Source organism: Ambystoma mexicanum, chromosome 3p (assembly GCF_040938575.1).
Source record: "Ambystoma mexicanum isolate Mex_15411 chromosome 3p, UKY_AmexF1_1, whole genome shotgun sequence".
In the NCBI taxonomy this organism is placed as follows: domain Eukaryota; kingdom Metazoa; phylum Chordata; class Amphibia; order Caudata; family Ambystomatidae; genus Ambystoma; species Ambystoma mexicanum.
The window spans coordinates 885,262,416-885,283,230 of record NC_090925.1 but is presented as its reverse complement, the minus strand read 5'-3'; the positions used below and the strand labels follow the sequence as shown (position 1 = coordinate 885,283,230).

Below are 20,815 nucleotides of genomic sequence, written 5' to 3'. Positions count from 1 at the left end.
TAGACAGAGAGAGTGAAGGCTTAGAATTAAGCCGGGAAGTGAAGTTCCCTGCGCATGACCCTCCCAATAAGACAAACTTTGGAATCTCCCAAACCGGTAAGCCGGCAATAAGACAGGGTGTAACTTTGAAGTTTTACCACGAGATAGTAACAAAACTCACGGAAACACATTTTTGCTTTTTCTCCTTTTAGAAATCACACGGCTGGAGACAAAAAATAGGCAGTAAGAACAGTCGTTTTGGAGACATTGAGAGAAATGTCTTTCCGCTGTCGGCGGACTCAACACACAAGCCGCCTAGCGTTTTGGTAGACCAAGACAAGTTTAGGTAAACTTCGTTGAAGTACCTGTAGTTATCTCACGCCACAAATCATTTCGGGCTATGTACACCCCCTACACAGAGTATCTGGTGACAGGGGGGTTAGGGAAGAGAGTACATTTCTGTGAAAATTTTGTTTCTGAAATGTTGTTGTGATAAAAATACTGGATAATAAATATAGACAATGGCACCCAGAGAAAGACTGGGATATGCTAAGTATTGTAAAATTGTATGTTAAGGAATGAAAATCTAGTGGTGTACAAAGAAATCACAATGCAAAATATCCCTCTGCTGACATTAGAGAATAGAGATGAAGTTGGTACAGATTCAATGTATAAAATGTTATGTTTTAAATTACATAACCATGTGTTTTAGACTGTCTATGTTTTATTTTGTATTTTTTAGAGATATCGGAACTATGGCTGGTAGCACGTAACGTTATGCGTGACAACTGGAAGAATACAAGAAAGATTTAAGTGCCCTGAAGACAGAACCAGCAGAATATATACTAGGGATGAATTCATGTATATGTTTGTGTTGAAATTGAGATTAATGCTGGTTCTAGAAACACATGTTTAGAGTGTTGGCACAGCCTCATTGCCCGTAGAAATCAGGAGGGGCATTAATCAAATCACTGAGGGTTAAGATATATACCCTACAGTGTGGTATAGAAGGGGTCTGGTATAAGAATTGTTGTTCCAGGTAGATAATACACATACAAGCATAGGAATGAATTCTAGATGGTGTCTTTGTTAAACATTTTTTAGAATATGATTGTTAAGTGTAATGTTTTTTGAAAAAATGAAAATATGTATATTTTTGATAAATCACATGGTTAATCACTCCTTTTTGAGTAGGGGATGAACATGACATAATGTGTTTGAATCTGTGAATACACACTCTTAGCAAAGAGGATAGGAAGCTGGTTTGTGGGAATTTGTAGCTTTGGCCTCTGCCCATATGACATCCTATTTTAAATCATTTGAGATTCTGGTAGGTTGCTTTTTGAACTGTTAACAATCTGCCATTATCTGTCTAGAGATATGATCACAAGAACTGGACAGAACATTCAAGATGAGGTCTTAGTGGCAATGTGTACATTGCTAACACAGTACCATCTTTTTCTTCTGCCTATATACCCCAGTGTTCCTTTTGCTAACCCCTGGACCTTGAAACATTGTTTATCCACCTAGATGTCATTCAATATAATATTCCTAACATCCATGTCTGGCTCTGTGACCTTTAATAACTGGTCTATGATTCTGTAAGTCTTCTTAGTGGCCATGTGATCTACATGCTTATATTTGCAATTGATTGTATGAAACCTGTAACCAGCGGCAACCAGATGTTTTGGATTACTACTCCCTTGATCTCTTACCAATAATAAATACCAATAATAACTTTGATAGCTATGGCTGATGAGAGATGTAGTACAAAACATCTGGGGCACATGTCCTAGACCATTGTACTACCTTCTGTAAACCATAATTCATGTTTCATTGTTCCATTGTGGAGCCATTGTTGGAAAGGATCTAAATGTTGTAATCTAAATGTTTTAAATTTAAAGGAAAGATAAATCCAAAGGAATAAAATAGCCAAACTAATGAATTGCATTTAGGAAATAATTGGCTATTGATGGTAAAAGATACTAAGATTGTTTTGCTGAAATGTTTAATTTGAACATAAATACGCAAATAAATAAATAAATAAAGCATAAAAACAAAATTCATGTTTCCACACATTACCGTGTTTCAAGGATACGATAGATCTGCATATCTGCAAATAGTTATACCTTATAACCAGCTCTGCTGTAGTATAATTTAAAAATGCACTGAAGAGCATCAAACCAAAAGTGACCAGTGTGGCTGCCCACTTACCCGCAGATGATGCCTCAAAATAGACTCCCTAAACTACCCAAGCATGCTTCATTTTCCAGGACAGCAAGCATATCAAAAACATGCAGAAGGAAATTAGAAAGTTTATCTAATATAAACCATCAGATTTCACCTTGTATAAATAGAGAAGCTATGATCTACTTGGCTTTTAGAAACACAAGAACACAGACAAGTTTGTGCATAAAGAGCTTAATTTACATTTACACATTAAACAAATCATTGAAATAGTGTTTCAAGAAGCTGAATTAAAATGGGAAGGAAGGAAATCCCCCACCTTACCTGCAGCGTGCGCCTGTATTGTGGGATTAGATCGATGAGCGTTGGTCGCAATGCCCAGTCGGGGTCACTAAAGTAGCAGCTTCTGAGAATGATGCTTCTCACTGGGATCTCGGCCAGCAGTATCCTCATCAAATGTTCATGTCTAATGACCCTTTCAAAAAATGCATTTACCCTCAGATCAGGTGCCCTTCTCACCAGCTTGTACCAGGACGTACCGCACACCACTTGCCTGTGCGGATCATTTGTGTGGCATTTCAGGTTCAGAATCTGGAGAGTATGGGCACAGGTCTCAGCCAGGGTCTCCAGAAAAGTATCAGAAATGCAGTTGTAATTTAAGCTCAGGGTGGAGAGTTGGCAAAAGGCAGCGATGGTCTGGCTGAAGATAGGGCAGCTGTGGACTGGGAGGTGGTGGCTGAAGTAGTCCTCAATGTTTAGCTCACTAGCATAGCTCACCTTCTTCGGGTGACTTAGGGAGCTCAAAAGACCACAGCCCTGATCTATCGTCAGCCTTGCACCTTTCAAACTGATGTACGTCAGGTTTCGGTTTGCTTTTTTTAAGAAAAAGTTTAGGCTCTTGATGAAAGAATTCCTGATTGTTGTTCTCCATACCAGCCGATCCAACCCTAGATCCTGAATTGTTAAATATCTCATACGGTGGTTGCACTTTCCAAGACTTGAGAGAAGGCTTCTCATAGTGATTTGAAATTTCCGAGTTAAAATAGCATTGTATGGATTAAGAAATCGGATCTCAAGCTTCTCCACGTATTTTCCGAACTGTATGGCGTACGCAACAGAAGAATCAAATTCCGAAGCATTTCTCTTCGAGGGCCTTCCACTGAAAATGATTGATCGAGTTCTCCAAAGAAATGCTGCGTACATGCCATCATACCAGGTTTTGCATACCAAAGCAGCATTGGCCCTGTCCTTGTCCCCGAGCCACCAGAACACACGGTGCAGGCACACTGTGGGCAAGTAGTACCAGCAGCTTTGTTCTGGCATGGATTCACTGGCTTCCATTTGTAGGGATATTGCAGAAGTAGAGATGTGAGTATAATGTGTGGCAACGGTTTTGAAAGGTGTGTGACGCTTGGTTCGAGAGAGATGAAATTTGGGGTCCTCGAATCAAAGCTGGAGCATAGAGTAAATTTTTCTTTTGATGAAAATGGTGAACTTAACGAGTTATCCAATGAGCTATTGAAGCTTGTGGATGGGAGGTCTTCATCGAAGAGAACAATCAGTGTCATTAGCTGTAACATACAACATGGAAAAGCAGTCAGTGTAGAATTATCTTTTAGCCGTCAAATAATTTGTCCACCTAATATAATTTGGCGATAACATGTCTGAATGTCTCCTCTGATAGCTTCAGGATATGCACGCTGTTTGTAAGTGTTCAGATACTTTGACTACTAATGATGATGCGTACAGATATTGACCTTGTATGTTTACTTTGGGTGCGGCTTTACAGTAGGCACTGGCCCTCATTACGACCCTGGCGTTGGACCATGGTGCTAATAGCACCATGGTCCATGCCGGTAACTTACTGACTCCGCCATGGCGAAATGGGGAATTACCGCCCCATTCCGAGGTTGCCGGGGCGGTAATTCCCCATGCCACCATGGCCCTTCACCATTCCCATTTTTGCCCCATAGGGCTCAATGGGAATGGGGAAGGTGCTAAGTACGGTGCCGCACATTGCGGCACCGTACTTAGCACCAAGGTGCCTTTGCGGGTTGGTTTTTAACACCTGCAAAAAGCAGGCGTTAAAATCTCCAACCCGCAAAGGGACCTCGTAATCAGGCGTTAAGGGGTTAACGGCTGCGCCACCTTTTACGGCGCCGTTAACCCCTTAACGCCAGGGCTGTAATGAGGGCCACTGTGTGTTTCTCCCTCAAGCTCTTCGCCATCCTTACCTTGCTGTGTGTTTCTCTACAAAGCCCAAAATACTAAGCCTGGGTGAATAAATGCATACGAACCCTAAATCACCTGAATTTTCACTGTATTCAGTGATTTTGGTTCGGCCAAACTTTTAAGGGATTCAAGGTCACAGATTTTGGCTAAGCTTATGACAATTCATGCTGATGAAATGTTGCTGTAAACATTGGCTTGGAGAGCGCAGACCTCGTCCTGCCAGCACACATTCAAAGCAAACAAGATATAAAGATACTGAAATAGGTCAGAAGTTCAGAACCTTTTCTGCTAGGGATTCAGAATGAAAGGAGTGTGTCTACATCACTCAGGGCCTGCACTTGGTCTTTCCATCAAAATAGAAACCAAAATGAGCTTGCAACTGACAATAAAATTGTAATTTTTTTAAAACACAGTGGGAAATGCACACAAAGTAATACAAATAAAATAGAAATGTGCAGAGGATGCATTTTTTCTTGCATTACTTTTGGAAACGCACAGATCACCTTATTCACAAAGGTGCCCGCGCATTCCCAGTGAACTCTGCTGCAGCACTCATTGTGCAATTTGCACTCCCTCAAATCTCGTTGTTAGAATCTGAGCATGTATGGCGCATATGCCTCTTGATGTAAATATATGTTGTGTGTTTTTCCCCACGACCTCATAATATTTCAATCCTACCGGAATAAATGGCATTCATTTAAGGAATGTCAGAATCTACATCATGAATGCTTGACATGTCAATGACTCTGCCTGCATCCTACTGGCCTTTCTGAGGTAATTGACCTGCACCTATGGACTCTCCCTATTAATAAATAAATAACCTCATTCATTCGCACAGAAGAAAACTCAGCCTGATGACTCTTAATGCACCCCTAATGCATGACTGAACGTTTTTCAGCTCTGGAGACTTCTTTAGAGGTCCATGTCTATGATATGATATGCTGTAATGTGATATTTTATTTGTATCTCACTCATACACACGTGTTTCAGAGCACGACAAGGCAAGGGAGGGGAACACGGGAGGACAAAACAACAATCTTACTAGGCCCAGTGACATTGAGAATGCGCAATTGCAGGGGAGAGGGAAGGGGGAAAGTGCAAGGGAGAGGGTAGAGGTGGAAAGTGCTGAGCAAGGGATAAAAACAACAGCAACTGGTAGTGTAGCCAGCAAGCGCAGACAAGGGGTGTCAGATAAGTGCAGGTAAGGGGACTGTAAGGTTACAGATACAGACCCAAGTTCAAGGGTTGCCAGAAGGCAGTGCGGGTGTGGCTGGGTGAGCAGGGGCCTGGTCCCGAAATCAGAGGGTAGCCAGGTGCACGGAACCGAAGCAGACAGATCAGCAGGGGAGAGGAAGAGCGAAGGCAGAAGCAAAGAGGAAGGTCTTGAGGTGCTTCGGGAACCGGCGATGGTTCTCCTCAAGTTTCAGAGTGAAACGACTGATTCTGAGGGTGTCACGACTCGCTCCCTTCGCTCCCGTTCCCACCATTTGGGGGCATGATTTGGGGTTTATTCCCTACTGGACTTTTCCTCCGAACTTTATGCTACAGTGCTGTGATGATTTGGGAGCGCTAAATCCCTATTTTCCCAGCTACTTCCCTTCCGGATCCATTCCAGGTTTTTGGCAGCCAGCATGCTTCTTTAACCAAATGACTATGCTTCCCAGAATGCCTGGCCCACTGCTCCACCTCCACCCTTGCAACACAAGGTTGGGTGGAGGATAGGTAACAGCTGTGGCGGCAGGTGCAGCAATCAGCACACCCGAGGCGTGTGCTCGTTAAGCAGCTTTAAAAGCCTCAGTCTTACTTCAGTCCAGCGCTGGTCATCGATTGCAGTGTTCCTGTTTTTGACTAGTCCCTGGTTCCTGGTTCCTTGCCTTTGTACCTACTTCCTTGTTCCTGTTTTCTTGTTTCCTCCGCCCTGAATTTCGGATTCATGCGCTAATTGATTTCTGCTCCCTTGATTTCCCTTTTTGTCTTCCTCTGTTTGCAGGCAGCAATTCTCAGTGCTTTCCCCTTTTAGATGCAGCCCAGTTTGTCTGTGTTCTATATTTCTTTGACTCTGTCCTTTGCTGCTGTTACCCATTTGCCTTAGCCTTCCTCTTAGTTTAGTTTCCTGTCTTTTCCTTGGAGGGGTAGGGAGAAGTTTGCATAGGTTATTTCGTTTTTCCCTGCTCCTGATCCTTGCTGTCTAGAGGATCCATTCCATGTTTTCCACTGCACTTCTGCATTTATTTTCCCTTTGATTATTAGGTGTGGTGTGCGGTAGTAGCTAGCTCCTGTGTGAATGCTTATGTTTTCCTCACTATTTTGTAAACACTATTCCCACTTAGGTATTTAGTTTTTCCTTCCATTGCTGTTCTAGCCTTTCGGGGTCCCAGTTTCTTCAACAGGATTCGTGGGCTAGCTGACATTCAAGAGGTTTATCTCGTCCTCGTGAGTACAGTTCTTAAGTTCCCTTATGTAATACCATCAAGAGTGTTAGTACACAGATCCTGTCATTGCTTGCCCTCCACGTGGGTTTAGCGCTGTCAGTACCTGTAACAGCAATTGGGGGTAAGGCGCTTGCCGACTTTCCTCGCGGTCAGGTGCTTACCCCACATCCCTTTTCATATATTGGTTTTGATGTCACACTCTATTTGCACTCCTGGGTTCTAGCATACCTGAGTCGTAGTTCCTGGGTGCACATTTCCCGTGCCATATTCGCTGCCTTTGTACTCGCCTGACTAATCCTGACAGTATGACCAGCCCAAAATTCCCATTGAATATGGCAAGTTTAAGAAAGAAAGGCAGCAAGGCCTCTAACAAGTTTGTACAGAAAGCTTCCCCTACATTTACCTGTGACAATCAAATCACTAGTCCTCGCTCCAATGAACTCCTTGTCACGAATGGGCATTTACGTGCAAAGTATTTTTCCCCTAGGATGGCACATCCTACATGGCCTGATCCTAGTTCTATCTTTGGTTTTGATCCCGATTCTATGTCAGCACAAGCCTTAGCCGCAGAAAACAACACACTGTTAGACTTATTATACGAGAGTACCTCTGTTGTTGAACCCCATGATTCCAGTTGTGCTTCACCTCAGATAGAACAGTTTCATGATACCAACATAAAGAATGGACGGGTTTCTTGCATAACTTCTGTTTTCTACCCTCAGTCTAACGCATACTCTGTTGCACAGGTACATACTGTAGTCCCTAATGCCAAGAGGTCTAATGTCAATAGTTTGTTTAAGGGAAACACAGACCAAGTTGGTAAAATAAACTATAAATCACAGAACCTGCAAGCAGTAGAGGACAATGTACAATCGATGCACATCCAGATTGCTAGTGCAGGATCCAGCCCTGATGCCACTATGCTTCCCCCTGTGCCTACTGATAGTGATGTACAGTTAATGCAGGGCATGCTAAGAGCTAAACTTGAGGAGTTAAGACAAGAACTCATTTCTGCACAAGAGGAAAATAAAACCTTACACTCTTTACTGAATACACCTCAGACTTTATCTGTTGATGTGGAGGAAGTGAACACTGTTCAGCCCCTCAGTGCAGAGACTTTGGTAAACCATGATATTTGTCGATATGTTAGATCTATTGGGAGTGAAGGTCTTTCGTCTAGCACAGCGCTTAATCTAGGCACAGGTTCTAACAATTGTTCTGCTGTTTATCAGGGATTACAGTTAGCTGAAGAGTTACAAGCCACTCCTTTACCAAAAATACCCTGTGTAGCAGTTTGTCATAATTCTGAGCTAGCACACATACAAGCTTCTGATTTCCAAACACAATCCACAATGGTGGCATACACAGATTCAGTCACTACCGTAGGCTTAGGCCCTGCTCTTGATACAGCTGCTGAGACTGAAGTAGATGTTAAAGCTGATGTGGAAAACAATGTTACCTCTGGGTTCACTCTTCCTTCTGCCACTTCTGATCAATACGAACAGTCAGAGACAGTACAGATTTCATGTTCTGATGGACTCATTCCACAGTATACCGAACCAAAGAACCGTCAGGCGGTTCCTGAACTGTTGATTGATAATCTGCCTCTTTCAGAAGCTAAAACAGAGGAATGGACAATAGACGAAATCCTGATTAACAGAGACTTTACTATGGTGATTCCACTGATTGATTTTGACTTCTACAAAGAAAAAGACTCTGTGTCACCCACTAAAGAAAGGGACTGCAAGGGTACAGCTCAGTCTTTGGTTACTGGTGCCAAGGAGTCTACTGCCCTAAAGGTGCCCTTCATTCCTGAGCCACCGATGGGTCTGTCAACTTCTGAGACTTCTGTCTGTCCTCCTACAACCATTGACTCTTCTCTGATTCAATCCACAGCCCTGCAGTCATCTTTGGCACACCTGTCTTCAACCAATGAACCGCTGCCATGTCTGCCATTTACTCAAGAGCCAGTCCCAAAGACCTGGACATGCTTGTATCCAACAACCGAGATTGCTCCAGCTTGCATGCCTTCAGCCTCAAAGTTTCCCCTGACCTGCCTGTCTTCAGCTACAGTGACTCATCCTGCAGATCATCCTTCAGCTTTAGAGCCTCCGGTAGTCCATCAAAAGAGCATGTCTTCAGTCCCGGAGTATACTGAGTATTTGCCTTCAGTTCATGAGACGCCTGTATCCTGCATAGCCTCGCTGCCAATATCAGAGGTATACCTGTCTACACCATCAGATTCTGCTGTATTTTCTTCTGCTCCAGCGATTCCTCCTGAATCCCAACCATTTACAGTCGATGAACGTCTAGCCTGCCTTTCTTTTGCTTCAGGAGGAGCACCAGAATGCCTGCCTTTTCCACAAGACGATTCTCCCAACTGCTTCACTTTAGCATCAGAGCCTCCTAAAGATGCAGCATCAGAGTTTGAGACTTTTGCCAGCTCCCGCTTCAGAGTCATCAAGCTGGACCAAGTGGTGAGTCAGAACCACTCACTTGGGTGTGCACAAGGGGTGGTGCAGACCGGCGTATTACCTACAGGACTTGTGCAACAGAATTCCGCCAAGAAGCACCAGTCGGGTGCTAGTAGCCAAAGGAAGGGAATGACTGCTGCAGTTCAAGATGTGTCTGTTATTGCTCCTTCTGCGAGTCTGCCTGAAATACCAAGTACTGCGTCTATCACTCCTATCAGGATGCCAAACATCCCTGCTGTGGTATCCCACGTGAAACAAAGTGGCTACACGACTGTCACCAGGAGTACTAGCCTTGTACAACCCATTGGACTTTCAGGTCTCCAAGGCGTAGAACATGTGCAGTCAAACCTAAGTCACTTTCAACCAAAAGCCTTTTCCCAGATGGATGACAGAAGGAAATCTGAACCTCTACCTCAGCCACCACCTTCTCTAATGGCTGAGCATAAACCTTTCCTGAAGCCAGCATTTTCCTCACCTCCCGCATGTCCACTCTCGGCAGAAAGGCTAACAGAGCTTCTACCATTGCCTAAGGCATGTTGCACCAGCCTGCCTCCCCCCTCAAAGACTTATAAGGGTCCACTCCCAGTGACTAAGCTTCCTGGACCTTCCAACTCTGCTTCTGGTCCTGCAAGTCCTTCATGCCTTTCGTCGAACCATGAGTCTCTTCCTCACCAGAAGCCACCGTTTCCATCAGTACCACCTCCAAAGACAAAGCACTCCTATCATGGAAGTCCATCTGCCTTTGCCCACAGGCCACCATTTCCATCAGTGCCACCTCCAAAGAAAAAGCACTCCCATCATAGAAAGAAGATGTCTCGTGCGGGTGGCGGGCACCCGAAGCCGGCCGTAGGAGGGGGTGTACTGTCACGACTCGCTCCCTTCGCTCCCGTTCCCACCATTTGGGGGCATGATTTGGGGTTTATTCCCTACTGGACTTTTCCTCCGAACTTTATGCTACAGTGCTGTGATGATTTGGGAGCGCTAAATCCCTATTTTCCCAGCTACTTCCCTTCCGGATCCATTCCAGGTTTTTGGCAGCCAGCATGCTTCTTTAACCAAATGACGATGCTTCCCAGAATGCCTGGCCCACTGCTCCACCTCCACCCTTGCAACACAAGGTTGGGTGGAGGATAGGTAACAGCTGTGGCGGCAGGTGCAGCAATCAGCACACCCGAGGCGTGTGCTCGTTAAGCAGCTTTAAAAGCCTCAGTCTTACTTCAGTCCAGCGCTGGTCATCGATTGCAGTGTTCCTGTTTTTGACTAGTCCCTGGTTCCTGGTTCCTTGCCTTTGTACCTACTTCCTTGTTCCTGTTTTCTTGTTTCCTCCGCCCTGAATTTCGGATTCATGCGCTAATTGATTTCTGCTCCCTTGATTTCCCTTTTTGTCTTCCTCTGTTTGCAGGCAGCAATTCTCAGTGCTTTCCCCTTTTAGATGCAGCCCAGTTTGTCTGTGTTCTATATTTCTTTGACTCTGTCCTTTGCTGCTGTTACCCATTTGCCTTAGCCTTCCTCTTAGTTTAGTTTCCTGTCTTTTCCTTGGAGGGGTAGGGAGAAGTTTGCATAGGTTATTTCGTTTTTCCCTGCTCCTGATCCTTGCTGTCTAGAGGATCCATTCCATGTTTTCCACTGCACTTCTGCATTTATTTTCCCTTTGATTATTAGGTGTGGTGTGCGGTAGTAGCTAGCTCCTGTGTGAATGCTTATGTTTTCCTCACTATTTTGTAAACACTATTCCCACTTAGGTATTTAGTTTTTCCTTCCATTGCTGTTCTAGCCTTTCGGGGTCCCAGTTTCTTCAACAGGATTCGTGGGCTAGCTGACATTCAAGAGGTTTATCTCGTCCTCGTGAGTACAGTTCTTAAGTTCCCTTATGTAATACCATCAAGAGTGTTAGTACACAGATCCTGTCATTGCTTGCCCTCCACGTGGGTTTAGCGCTGTCAGTACCTGTAACAGCAATTGGGGGTAAGGCGCTTGCCGACTTTCCTCGCGGTCAGGTGCTTACCCCACATCCCTTTTCATATATTGGTTTTGATGTCACACTCTATTTGCACTCCTGGGTTCTAGCATACCTGAGTCGTAGTTCCTGGGTGCACATTTCCCGTGCCATATTCGCTGCCTTTGTACTCGCCTGACTAATCCTGACAGAGGGAGTTGGAGGTGGAGGAGCGAAGAGCTCAAGTCGGAAGATATTTACGAAGGGAGAGTTGAAGGTATTTTGGACCCAGGCCCCATAATGCCTTGTGGACAATTCAGAGTGTCTTGAATTTAACCCTTGCAGCCAATGGAAGCAAATAAAGAGATTTCAGGGCTGGAGAGATATGATCCCAGGGCTTGAGGCCAAGGACAAGTCTCGAACTCCTGTTCTGGATGAGTGCAGAGGGTGGCCTTGCAGTCACTGGAAGCCAATAAAGAGATTTCAGGGATGGAGAGATATGATCCCAGGGCTTGAGGCCAAGGACAAGTCTCGAAGTGCTGTTCTGGATGAGTTGCAGAGGGTGGATAGTAGAAGCAGACAGATTTAGGAAGAGGCTGTTGCAGGAGTCTAGCCTAGAGAGAACCAGAGCTCTAGAGACAGTGAGCTTCTGGGGAAAGGAGAGGAAAGGAAGAATACCTCTGAGGAGGTGAAGTTGGTAGTTTGACTTCTTAGAGACATCGGAGATGTGAGAAGAAAAGAAGAGTGTGGAGTCGAAGATGACCCAGAGGTTCTTAGCCTCACAGGTGGGAGCAGTAAGAGGGCCAAGGGAGGCCGGCCAGAGAGTGACAGGAAAGGAGGGTGCAGGTGTGCCGATGAGGAGAATCTCTGTTTTACTGGCATTAATGCAGAGATCATTGGTGGCGCACCACTCCTGGATGGCAGACAGACAGTCAGAGATAAGGGAGGGAGAAGAGGTGGCAGAGGGTAGCCTGAATGCGGTGGGCAAGGTGTGGCAGTTATTGGTTGAAAAGCCAGGGAGAGAAGTTAAACCCCTGGGGAACACCACAAGTAGAGAGTGAGATGGAGGAAAGGAAGGATCCAAGTTGGACCGGGGAGGGTCGATCAGAGAGGAACGAGGTCAGCAAGGCCAGGGCCTGATCGGTGATACCCAGATTATCACAGAGACGGTTGAGCAAGATGGCATGGTTGACAGTGTCAAAGGTAGAAGAGAGATCGAGTAGGATGAGGAAAGAAGGAATGTTAGAGTCAAGGTTGGACAGCAGGTCTTTACAGATGTTCAGGAGAGCAGTTTCTGTGCTTACGGCAGCTCTGAAGCCAGACTGATGGTCATGGAGACAACCAACAGAGTCGGTGTGAAGATTAAGCTGGGAGATGGCCAGCTTTTTCAAGAGTTTGCCCAGGAAAGGAATGATAGAGATCGAGTGATAGTTAGCTGTGAAAGATGGGTCGGCTGTGGGGTTTTTGAGAAGAGGGTGTGCAAGAGATTGGTTCAGAGGGGAGTGGAAGGCTCCAGAAGTGAAGGAATGGTTATAGAAATCGGCCAGAGCTGGAGCAAGGGTGTCAATATGGTCCATGATGGGTCTGGACGAACAGGGAAGAACCTGTTTTGATGATATTTTTATAGATCAAACCTGTCTGGAAATCTCATCGGGGGAGAACAGAGGAAAATATGAGAAGGGGGGAAGAGAGATAGCTGAAGGGGGGCCAGAGGTATCAGAGAAGGAAGGGGGGGCTGGAGGAGAGAACGAGAGGGTGGACAGGATGTCCTGGGTTTTTTAGATGAAATGAGAGACCAGGGCCATGCAAAGGGACTGGAAGGCGACATGAGAGTACAAGACTGCAGCAGGGTTGGCCAGCACCTTGCAGATTTGAAAGAGTTTGGCCGAGTTGTTAGATGCCACAGAGACACGGGATTGTATATGGGCTCTCTTCTTAGTGCGGACGAGGAGCCGGTATTGCCTTTGGAGCAGGCAGCAGGCCAGTTTGTCAGAGGATGCACAAGAAGCCTGCATTCTCTCTCAGTCACCCTACACTTGCGTTCATGTTTACTATGAATTACCTATATTGTAATATTATAAACCTCAATACATAATGCAGGAACCTCTGAACGATGAAAAGCAGGCTCGACTCAGGTATGCCTGGCATGCTACTGAATCTGTTGGTCTGCCATGCAATCTTACCATTTCCCACTTCAACTAATTTGATTAACTTTAGAAGGATGAAAGGCTGAGTTGTTCCTACCCTAGCGCAGATTACACAAAGACCTCTGCAGTAAACACATTCATCTGCAGAAATATCTTACTGCAGAGTTTAATGTGCTGTCCTATTTGGATAACATCCACAGATGCAAATGTCTCTATTTCCTCTTGCTAGCCTCTCTACCCAGCCTCGCCGACTCCTTTTTCCTCTAACCTGTCTCTCCCTTCCTGAAGCCTTTTAAGTTATTCTGTGCATGTTTTCCTCTTGAATCAGTCTGCTACCTGAAGTTCTCCCGAACTTATTTGAAGATGTATGGCTCTTACAGGAGATTCGGACAGATTCATGTTTGGAAAGACATCTGTAGGAACCCGCAAATCTACCTGAATCCCACTAGGAGAGTCGCTGGAGCCAAGGAATCACTTCTATGTCATGAGAGAATCTGTCGAATATGCACATCTACAGTTGAAACAGCTCGCTCAGTAGTAACTTGCGCAGAATTTTATGTATGGAGGGAAGCTTTGTGTCTGATTAACAATTGATTTATTTTAATTATTGGTTTTAGGGACGCTGGAATATACATATATAAAATTAACTTAACCTGGAGATGTGATCATCATATCATGGTGGTCAGTCAAAAGTCGATTTTCTTTTTTAATTATATATTTATTTTGGGGTCTGGGATTTAAAAAAAATGGTAAAAAAAAGGGGGGGGTCGGGGGGGAACACCCCCATTTCGAATAAAAAACGTCATAAAAAAATTCGACTTTTTTTTCAGCCTTTTTTTTCGAGATTTATTTTTTCGAGATTTATTTATTTGAGATTTTGACCATAAACCGATCATCATGATGTGAACCTGTTAGTAATTTCTTGAATCTCACCTAATGCATTTTCTACTATGTTTTATTCTTGTATTACTTATTATATTGCATATTTATTGTATTACATTTGTGTAAAAGGTTTGTATTTAACCAATACGCACAATAAAAAAATATTAATCAAATTAATAGGAGGTAGGGATTTTAATGTGAATTGGAATGATTAAAGGGCAGATCTAATCAAATTGTGTGCTCCTTGGTTTCAAGATCTTCTGTCCTGTTAGAAAGGTGTTTGGCATCACAGGCACTACTCGGAAAAGGATTACTGACACCATTCCTATGCACACATAAGTGACTTCCGACTAAATGTTGTCTTGCTCTCTAACACCTCAGCAGGTATTACAATTTTCTGCAACATTGTTTCAAGGTCTGTATAAGACCATTCCTTTGTCTCAATGACCTTGCTTTGGGTGTGGTATAGGGGAGTAATGAAAGGCAGTTGGTGCATGAATGACTCATTGCTAAATGATCCATGCATGGTCAGCATTACAGCAGCGCATCTCACAGCCTGCTTTGCTCAGAGAGCTAATGCAACCGTGTGGGAAGCCTTCAAACCTGTCATTAGGTGAAAGCTGATCAGTATTACTGCTGATCATGAAAAAAGCCAAGACTAAATCTCTCCTATAGGAGGTGGCAAACTGGAATCCTTAGAACTAATATCCATTGAGGATGACACCACTGCCTATTCATTGCTGAAAGCCAACCAATGGTATTACTCCCATTCTACAAAAGCAAATTTGATTTTGGCATGGAAACTCTGCACACACATTACTATCACAGCTCTTAAAGCTGAAAGGGGAGAAATACACACTACAAAACATAATAATATTAATCTATATTTGTAATCACTCTTTACGGGGCAATCCTTGAATTATGAGGCTCAGTCCTCCTATCTCAGAGGTATGGCATACCCACTGATCTCAAATGAGGTTCCACAATACTTAGGGAAAGACATATCAAGTAACAAAATTGCCCATGTTATGATATCTCTCCCATTAAATAAAGCACAAGACCCACATTGGCTGTTGGCATTATTTTTCAAAAAGTTCCCACACAGTTTAATCCTGCAAATATCGCAGCAGTAACAGTACTTCTGGCTACTTAGCCATTAATTACAATTCCAGACTCTATTCCAAAGTTATAGATAACCGTTTTGTTCCATTACTACTTGGCCTAATTGCCCCAGAGCAGACTGCGTTCATAGTGATCATCAAACCCACAATAATACCAGAAGGATCACTGATGTACGCTACAAAGCACAGCAAGAACAATTCTCCTTTGTTTTCCTTTCGATCAATGCTGGAGATGCATTTGATCGAATAGACCGGAACGGTTATCCACAGGCTCTCAACAGATTGGTTTTGGGCCCATGTTTAGTTGAAATACCGAAGCTAATTTTGTAAGCCTCCAAACAGTATTCACAGGAATGGATTCATCTTGGCCACGCGAAAAATCGCAAAAGACACCAGGAAGGGCTGCCCCTCCCCCCCCGACTTCCTTATATGTTATGCTTTTCATGAAGCCTTTTAGCCTAATGAATCGAGAATAAAATCCAATTCAGATCCTGAATTATTCTAATTCTTGCCGTGTTAGCTTTTTTAGCTGCCAAAGAATAGAACCGACTGTCTCCATTCTTATGGAAGAATTACAATGATTTGAACAAGTTTCATGGCATGAGATAAATTATAACAAACTGATCTTCTTAAATACTACTAAACTGCGGGAGTAGTTTCAGGAGCTACAGCGTCTTTATCCCTTTAAGTGGAAGAAAAATGTTCTTCATTATCTTGGGATTCGCCTAGACAGGGTGCCGATGCTTCCGTGAAAACTCTGCAGGTGGGCTCCTGACCTGCTGGGCGGGGCGGCACCGCCCACAGAGTTGTAATATGCCGGTCCGGAAAACAATGGTGCTTATCGGCTCCGTTGTTTCCAGACCAGCATAATTGTAATGAGGCCCACTGTATCCTTGAAGCCCTGTGAGTTGCTTCCCCCCCCCCATCATTCACTTCTCTCTCTCTCTGTCCTCCTGTTGTTTATGATTGTCTTCCCTCCTTTGTCCGCCAAGTGGACCCCCTCTCCTCCTTGTCTGCTTTCCTTCCTTCCTGTGACCTCTTATGTTCTGATCCTGCTGGGTCAGATCTAATATTCCTTTCAACCTGGGGACCTCTCCCTTTCCCCCTCTACCTGCGGCACTCATCACAGAGGTTTTTTTTTACCAAGCTTGGGGTTTCCTTTTGCTTTCGGTCCTTGCCTTAGAGGCTTGCCTCCAAGTGTCTAGTTCCTCTTTGAGTAACTGTGGCTTCTCGATTAAATGTACCATAACTCTTCTCCTCCTAAGACCCAAAGGAGGCAGGGAAGGACAACCCTAGTGGAAGGAGAGACCACAGAGCTCGACGTTGACTGACTCAGCCATAGCCACAAGAAGAACCTGTGGTATGGTAAGTTATCCTTCATTGCTCGCTTCTGCCTAGCCACCACTCATATCTTGTTTCAGGAGGAAGGATCTGTGTGCTGAGTAATTTCCCAGTGTCTGATGTAGCTCAGAGCAACAGGAAAGGAGTTGTGCATATATGAAGTTATTCTTCATTGTCTGACTCTGCCCAGTCTTACCTCAAGTCGTGAGTCAGGAGAACGTAGTTCTATGTCTGTTTGTATTGTGCCTCCTTAACCATCTGGATGGTGTACACCCTCTAGAGTCCCCTGATGGGTGAGATTATCAGGACCCTTCTAATGAAGGGAAATAGGCATTTGTGAGGCATAATCGCAAACTATTTAATACAAAAAGGAGAGTTATATGTTCACGTTTCATAGGTCATGCCTGGGGACTCTGTGTTTGACCCTACATTTTACTCCCAATCCAAAGTACTGTAATGTGCCAATTGTCTTTAGGATAATGGATGTGTCTAGAAAACTATTGCATTTACTAAACAGTTTATCATTGTAGGTTTGTTAAATACCAAGTACCAATAAATTAACCTCTTCCATGATGTCACTTTATGGAGAGCGCCATGTAGTGTTGATATCAAGATGGCTGCCGACAAAGTTCATAAAATCTTCAATATCTTTTTTTATTTATGAACCAATGTCAATTTCTCATTCGCCTCATTTGACGATTATTTTCAGGCCTAGAAAAGTTGCCCTAACAACATTTACTCTAAAGTGAATGGTGTCTTCACGATTTCCATTTCTATATTATGAAACCCTGACTTTTGTACATTTGATTAGATGTTCCATGGGAAATAAAACCTATGAACGTGAAATTAGAGCAATTGCTCCTTTACTTTAACAAATATGATGATGTACTGAACTGTTGACGTTACTAACCTTGCGAACATAATTATATAGCGTCCTTTGGTATGCCACTAATTGTGATGTCTACTGAGCTTGGTACAGTGTGGGAATCATGATCGCATAGTTCTTCATCTACTCCACTCTCAGACATGTGGGTGCCAGGTGTGTTATTTGCTAAGCACTGATGTGGTGGACTTCTCTGCTCTTCACACACACACATCTTATCAACTGCAGAATGGAGTCTTGAGCACACAGCATCTCCCAGGAAACGGCAGTGTCTTCTCTTTGCCCTTTGTTCCATCCATGTCCAATGCACTTGTTGGCCATGAATGGTCATCTTGTTGCTAAGTATTGATCTGGTAGTTCACCCTCTTCATTGCATGTACAAACACACTTTTTGTCGATGGTAACTTTTAGTAGGTCATCAGTTTATTAGAAAACATAGTGCAGGACAACTCTGCATGTTTACCCATTACCTTTTTAGGACTATTTGTTCTTGTGCTCCTGGGGAATTAAGTGCCAAAGGGTTTCTTTATGCATTGTATTGAAGGCCTTCCGGTATGACATTGTTGCTTTTCCTGACACAGTACCCATGCTATCCGGTCCTGATAAGATGTGAAAGGAATATCTCTGCAGTTGAAATAAGGAGTCTTAAGGTAGGCACAAATGAAGCCTCACGGGGAGTTTTGGATGCCTTTTTAATAGCCAAAACGAAAACATCTGCATCCTGTTCAAATAAATAGTTTTTTAACTCCACTTTCTGTGGCATTGATGGCATGAAGAATTATTTTTGTGTCTGCCTCGTCTTGTGTACTACTAAAGCACTGTAAACAAAGATTTGAGGTGGCCACTTACCTACGGCATGCCACCAGTACATTTGTTGTGTCATTTGTTTTTTGAGCTCGGTAAACAGCTGATCCATGTTTGGTGTTATTGTGTGCAAGCAGCTTCTTCATCGTAACATTGTTTTTCCGGTCCATCGCTTTGTAATAGGTTGGCACAATTCTTTGGGGCCTCTTTTACATTGACACACTCTTTATGGAGTTGTCTTTACGTATGTAAAACACTAAGGGCCGCATTGCCGCCGGTAATTTACTGATCCCGCCATGGTGAATGGCGGAATTACCGCCCCATTCCAAGGTTGGCGGGGCTGTAAATCCCCATTCAGCATTGGACCTTCCCCATTCCCATTTGAGCCCCGATAGGGCTCAATGGGAATGGGGAATGCGGCAATTACGGTACCGCAAATTGCGGTACCGTAATTGCCTGCAAGGTCCCTTTGCGGGTCCCGTCCTTAACGGCTGGTAAAACCAGCCATTAAGGTAGGGACCTGCAAAGGGACCTCGTAGTAGGGCGGTAAGGGATTACCGGCACCGGTGCCCTTACCGGTGCCGGTAATCCCTTACCGACATCCGTGTAATGAGGCCCTATGTCTATTTTATTATGCTCCCAGTACTTTTCTGAATATTTGGGGGGAATACTTAAGCCAGATCTTTGCATGTCTGAGTGCCTTTTGACTTATCCAAAGCGTGTGGCTCTGCTATACCATCCGCCACTACCATCAGCCACTGCAACAGAGAAGATCTGTGCATGTGGAGTATTGTTAAAGGCAGTTGTTTGCTGTTTGTGCTGCTGCTTTACAGTGGTGGTGGCGCGATCGACGCAACAATTTTGTTCAGTTTGCTTTTTTGTGCACAAAATATACACGGTTCCTCATCATTAAACAATGATCGTGGTACAGTAGATAATTCACAGAGCCCTAATGTCTCACATTATTAAAATGGATGCTCTGATCCGCTTACAGCAAGTGGTCAGGCAAAGAGTGATCTTAACTCTGTAAAGGTACCAACCACTTTTATATGTATTTTCTTCTTGGAACTTGAGCACAGATGTATGTTTGTTGTTCTTGATAAGTATAAATTCAAGGTGCTCGTTTCAGGGAGGAGTCTCTGTGTTTTAGACCCATGGTACAATCTAATAACAGGGGCATGGAGCTGGCCAACATCTTTTGTAATAGTGGCACTAGAAAATGCCTGCGTTGCAATGTTGATATGTTCAGGTTCATAATATGAAAAAAAATTTCCAATCCAAATAAGCAATTCATTTATTGAAAAACCTTTCACCTGTAATGCTTCTTTAGAGTCATAGGGCTTCATTACAAGTTTGCCGGTGCGGAAACAAGGGTTCTGGTAAACTCATTGGCACCATTGTTTCCCGACCGGTAAACTACGTGTCTTCCTGCAGTGGCCGCTGCGCCCGACTGGTCTGACCTTGCCGGGCGCATCGGCCATGGTAGGCAGACTGTTCACGGAAGTGCTGGCAGTCCCATAGAGTCATATTGGACTCTATGGGACTGGGAACTTAAATTGTACCGGCGCCTGACTTCCCGGGCCATCGGGTTACCACCAGACTCGTAATGAGGCCCTATAATCATGTTTGTGTGATGCTATTTATTCTGATATTCCTGCCATACCCAATGTGCGAAGTACTGGTACTGTTATAAAATAGTGTGCAAGTTCCCCACAGTGTTGAGCTATGCCTACTATACCTCCGGTAAAGTCCAAACCTATTTGGATGTTCAAGCTCTTCATAAGCTCCAAGAGTGCAGAATGAAGTGGTAGCCTTTCACACAACCTAAAGCGCCTAAAGCAAATAACTAGCAAATTTCAGGAAGCCATGTAAATATACTGCCTTGCTATTGTATATATTTCCTATGTAATTTATGTATTGATTGTAACTACGGTCTCCTTTGCAACTAAGATTTCTGTAACAAGCGCCACAATGCTTCTGGGCTGATGTGCGCTCAACAAATTTGAATAAATAAATAAATAAAGCGCAGAGAACATGTTACGGCACCTAGGAGATCTCTGAATTGGCTTCCTGTTAGGGAAAATGCCTCTTTGGCAACAATCCCAGCTACTTTAAGCAATGATAGTGCTTCATACAATGTAGTGGTGTGTTAAGATCTAGCAATAGTAACTTGCTCTATGTCCCACGATTCAAACCTGAAAGAGCTGGCAAACATTCCTATGAAAGAGGCCATCTTCCTCACAGTGATGGAGAAGCTGGTGCTTGTGGATTGGGAGTCTTGTTATCATATTCTTTAACCACACTGAGATGCAGCATCAATGTGCTGCCATGGAAACAAAAGTAACTATCAGAAGCAACTTTTGACTAGAACAGATATTGATGAAGATGCAGGACTTC

The 20,815-nt window shown here is 44.0% G+C and overlaps 1 protein-coding gene across 1 annotated transcript in view; it reads right to left on the bottom strand.

The window, feature by feature from the left end:
* The window catches only part of FBXO39 (F-box protein 39), a 639,851-nt gene that overhangs the window by 358,004 nt on the left and 261,032 nt on the right, over nt 1-20,815 (bottom strand). Inside the window, exon 3 of the mRNA XM_069649891.1 lies at nt 2,491-3,737. Coding sequence (XP_069505992.1) covers nt 2,491-3,507 — 1,017 coding nt within the window. The 5' untranslated portion in view covers nt 3,508-3,737. The remainder of the gene's footprint in view (nt 1-2,490; nt 3,738-20,815) is intronic.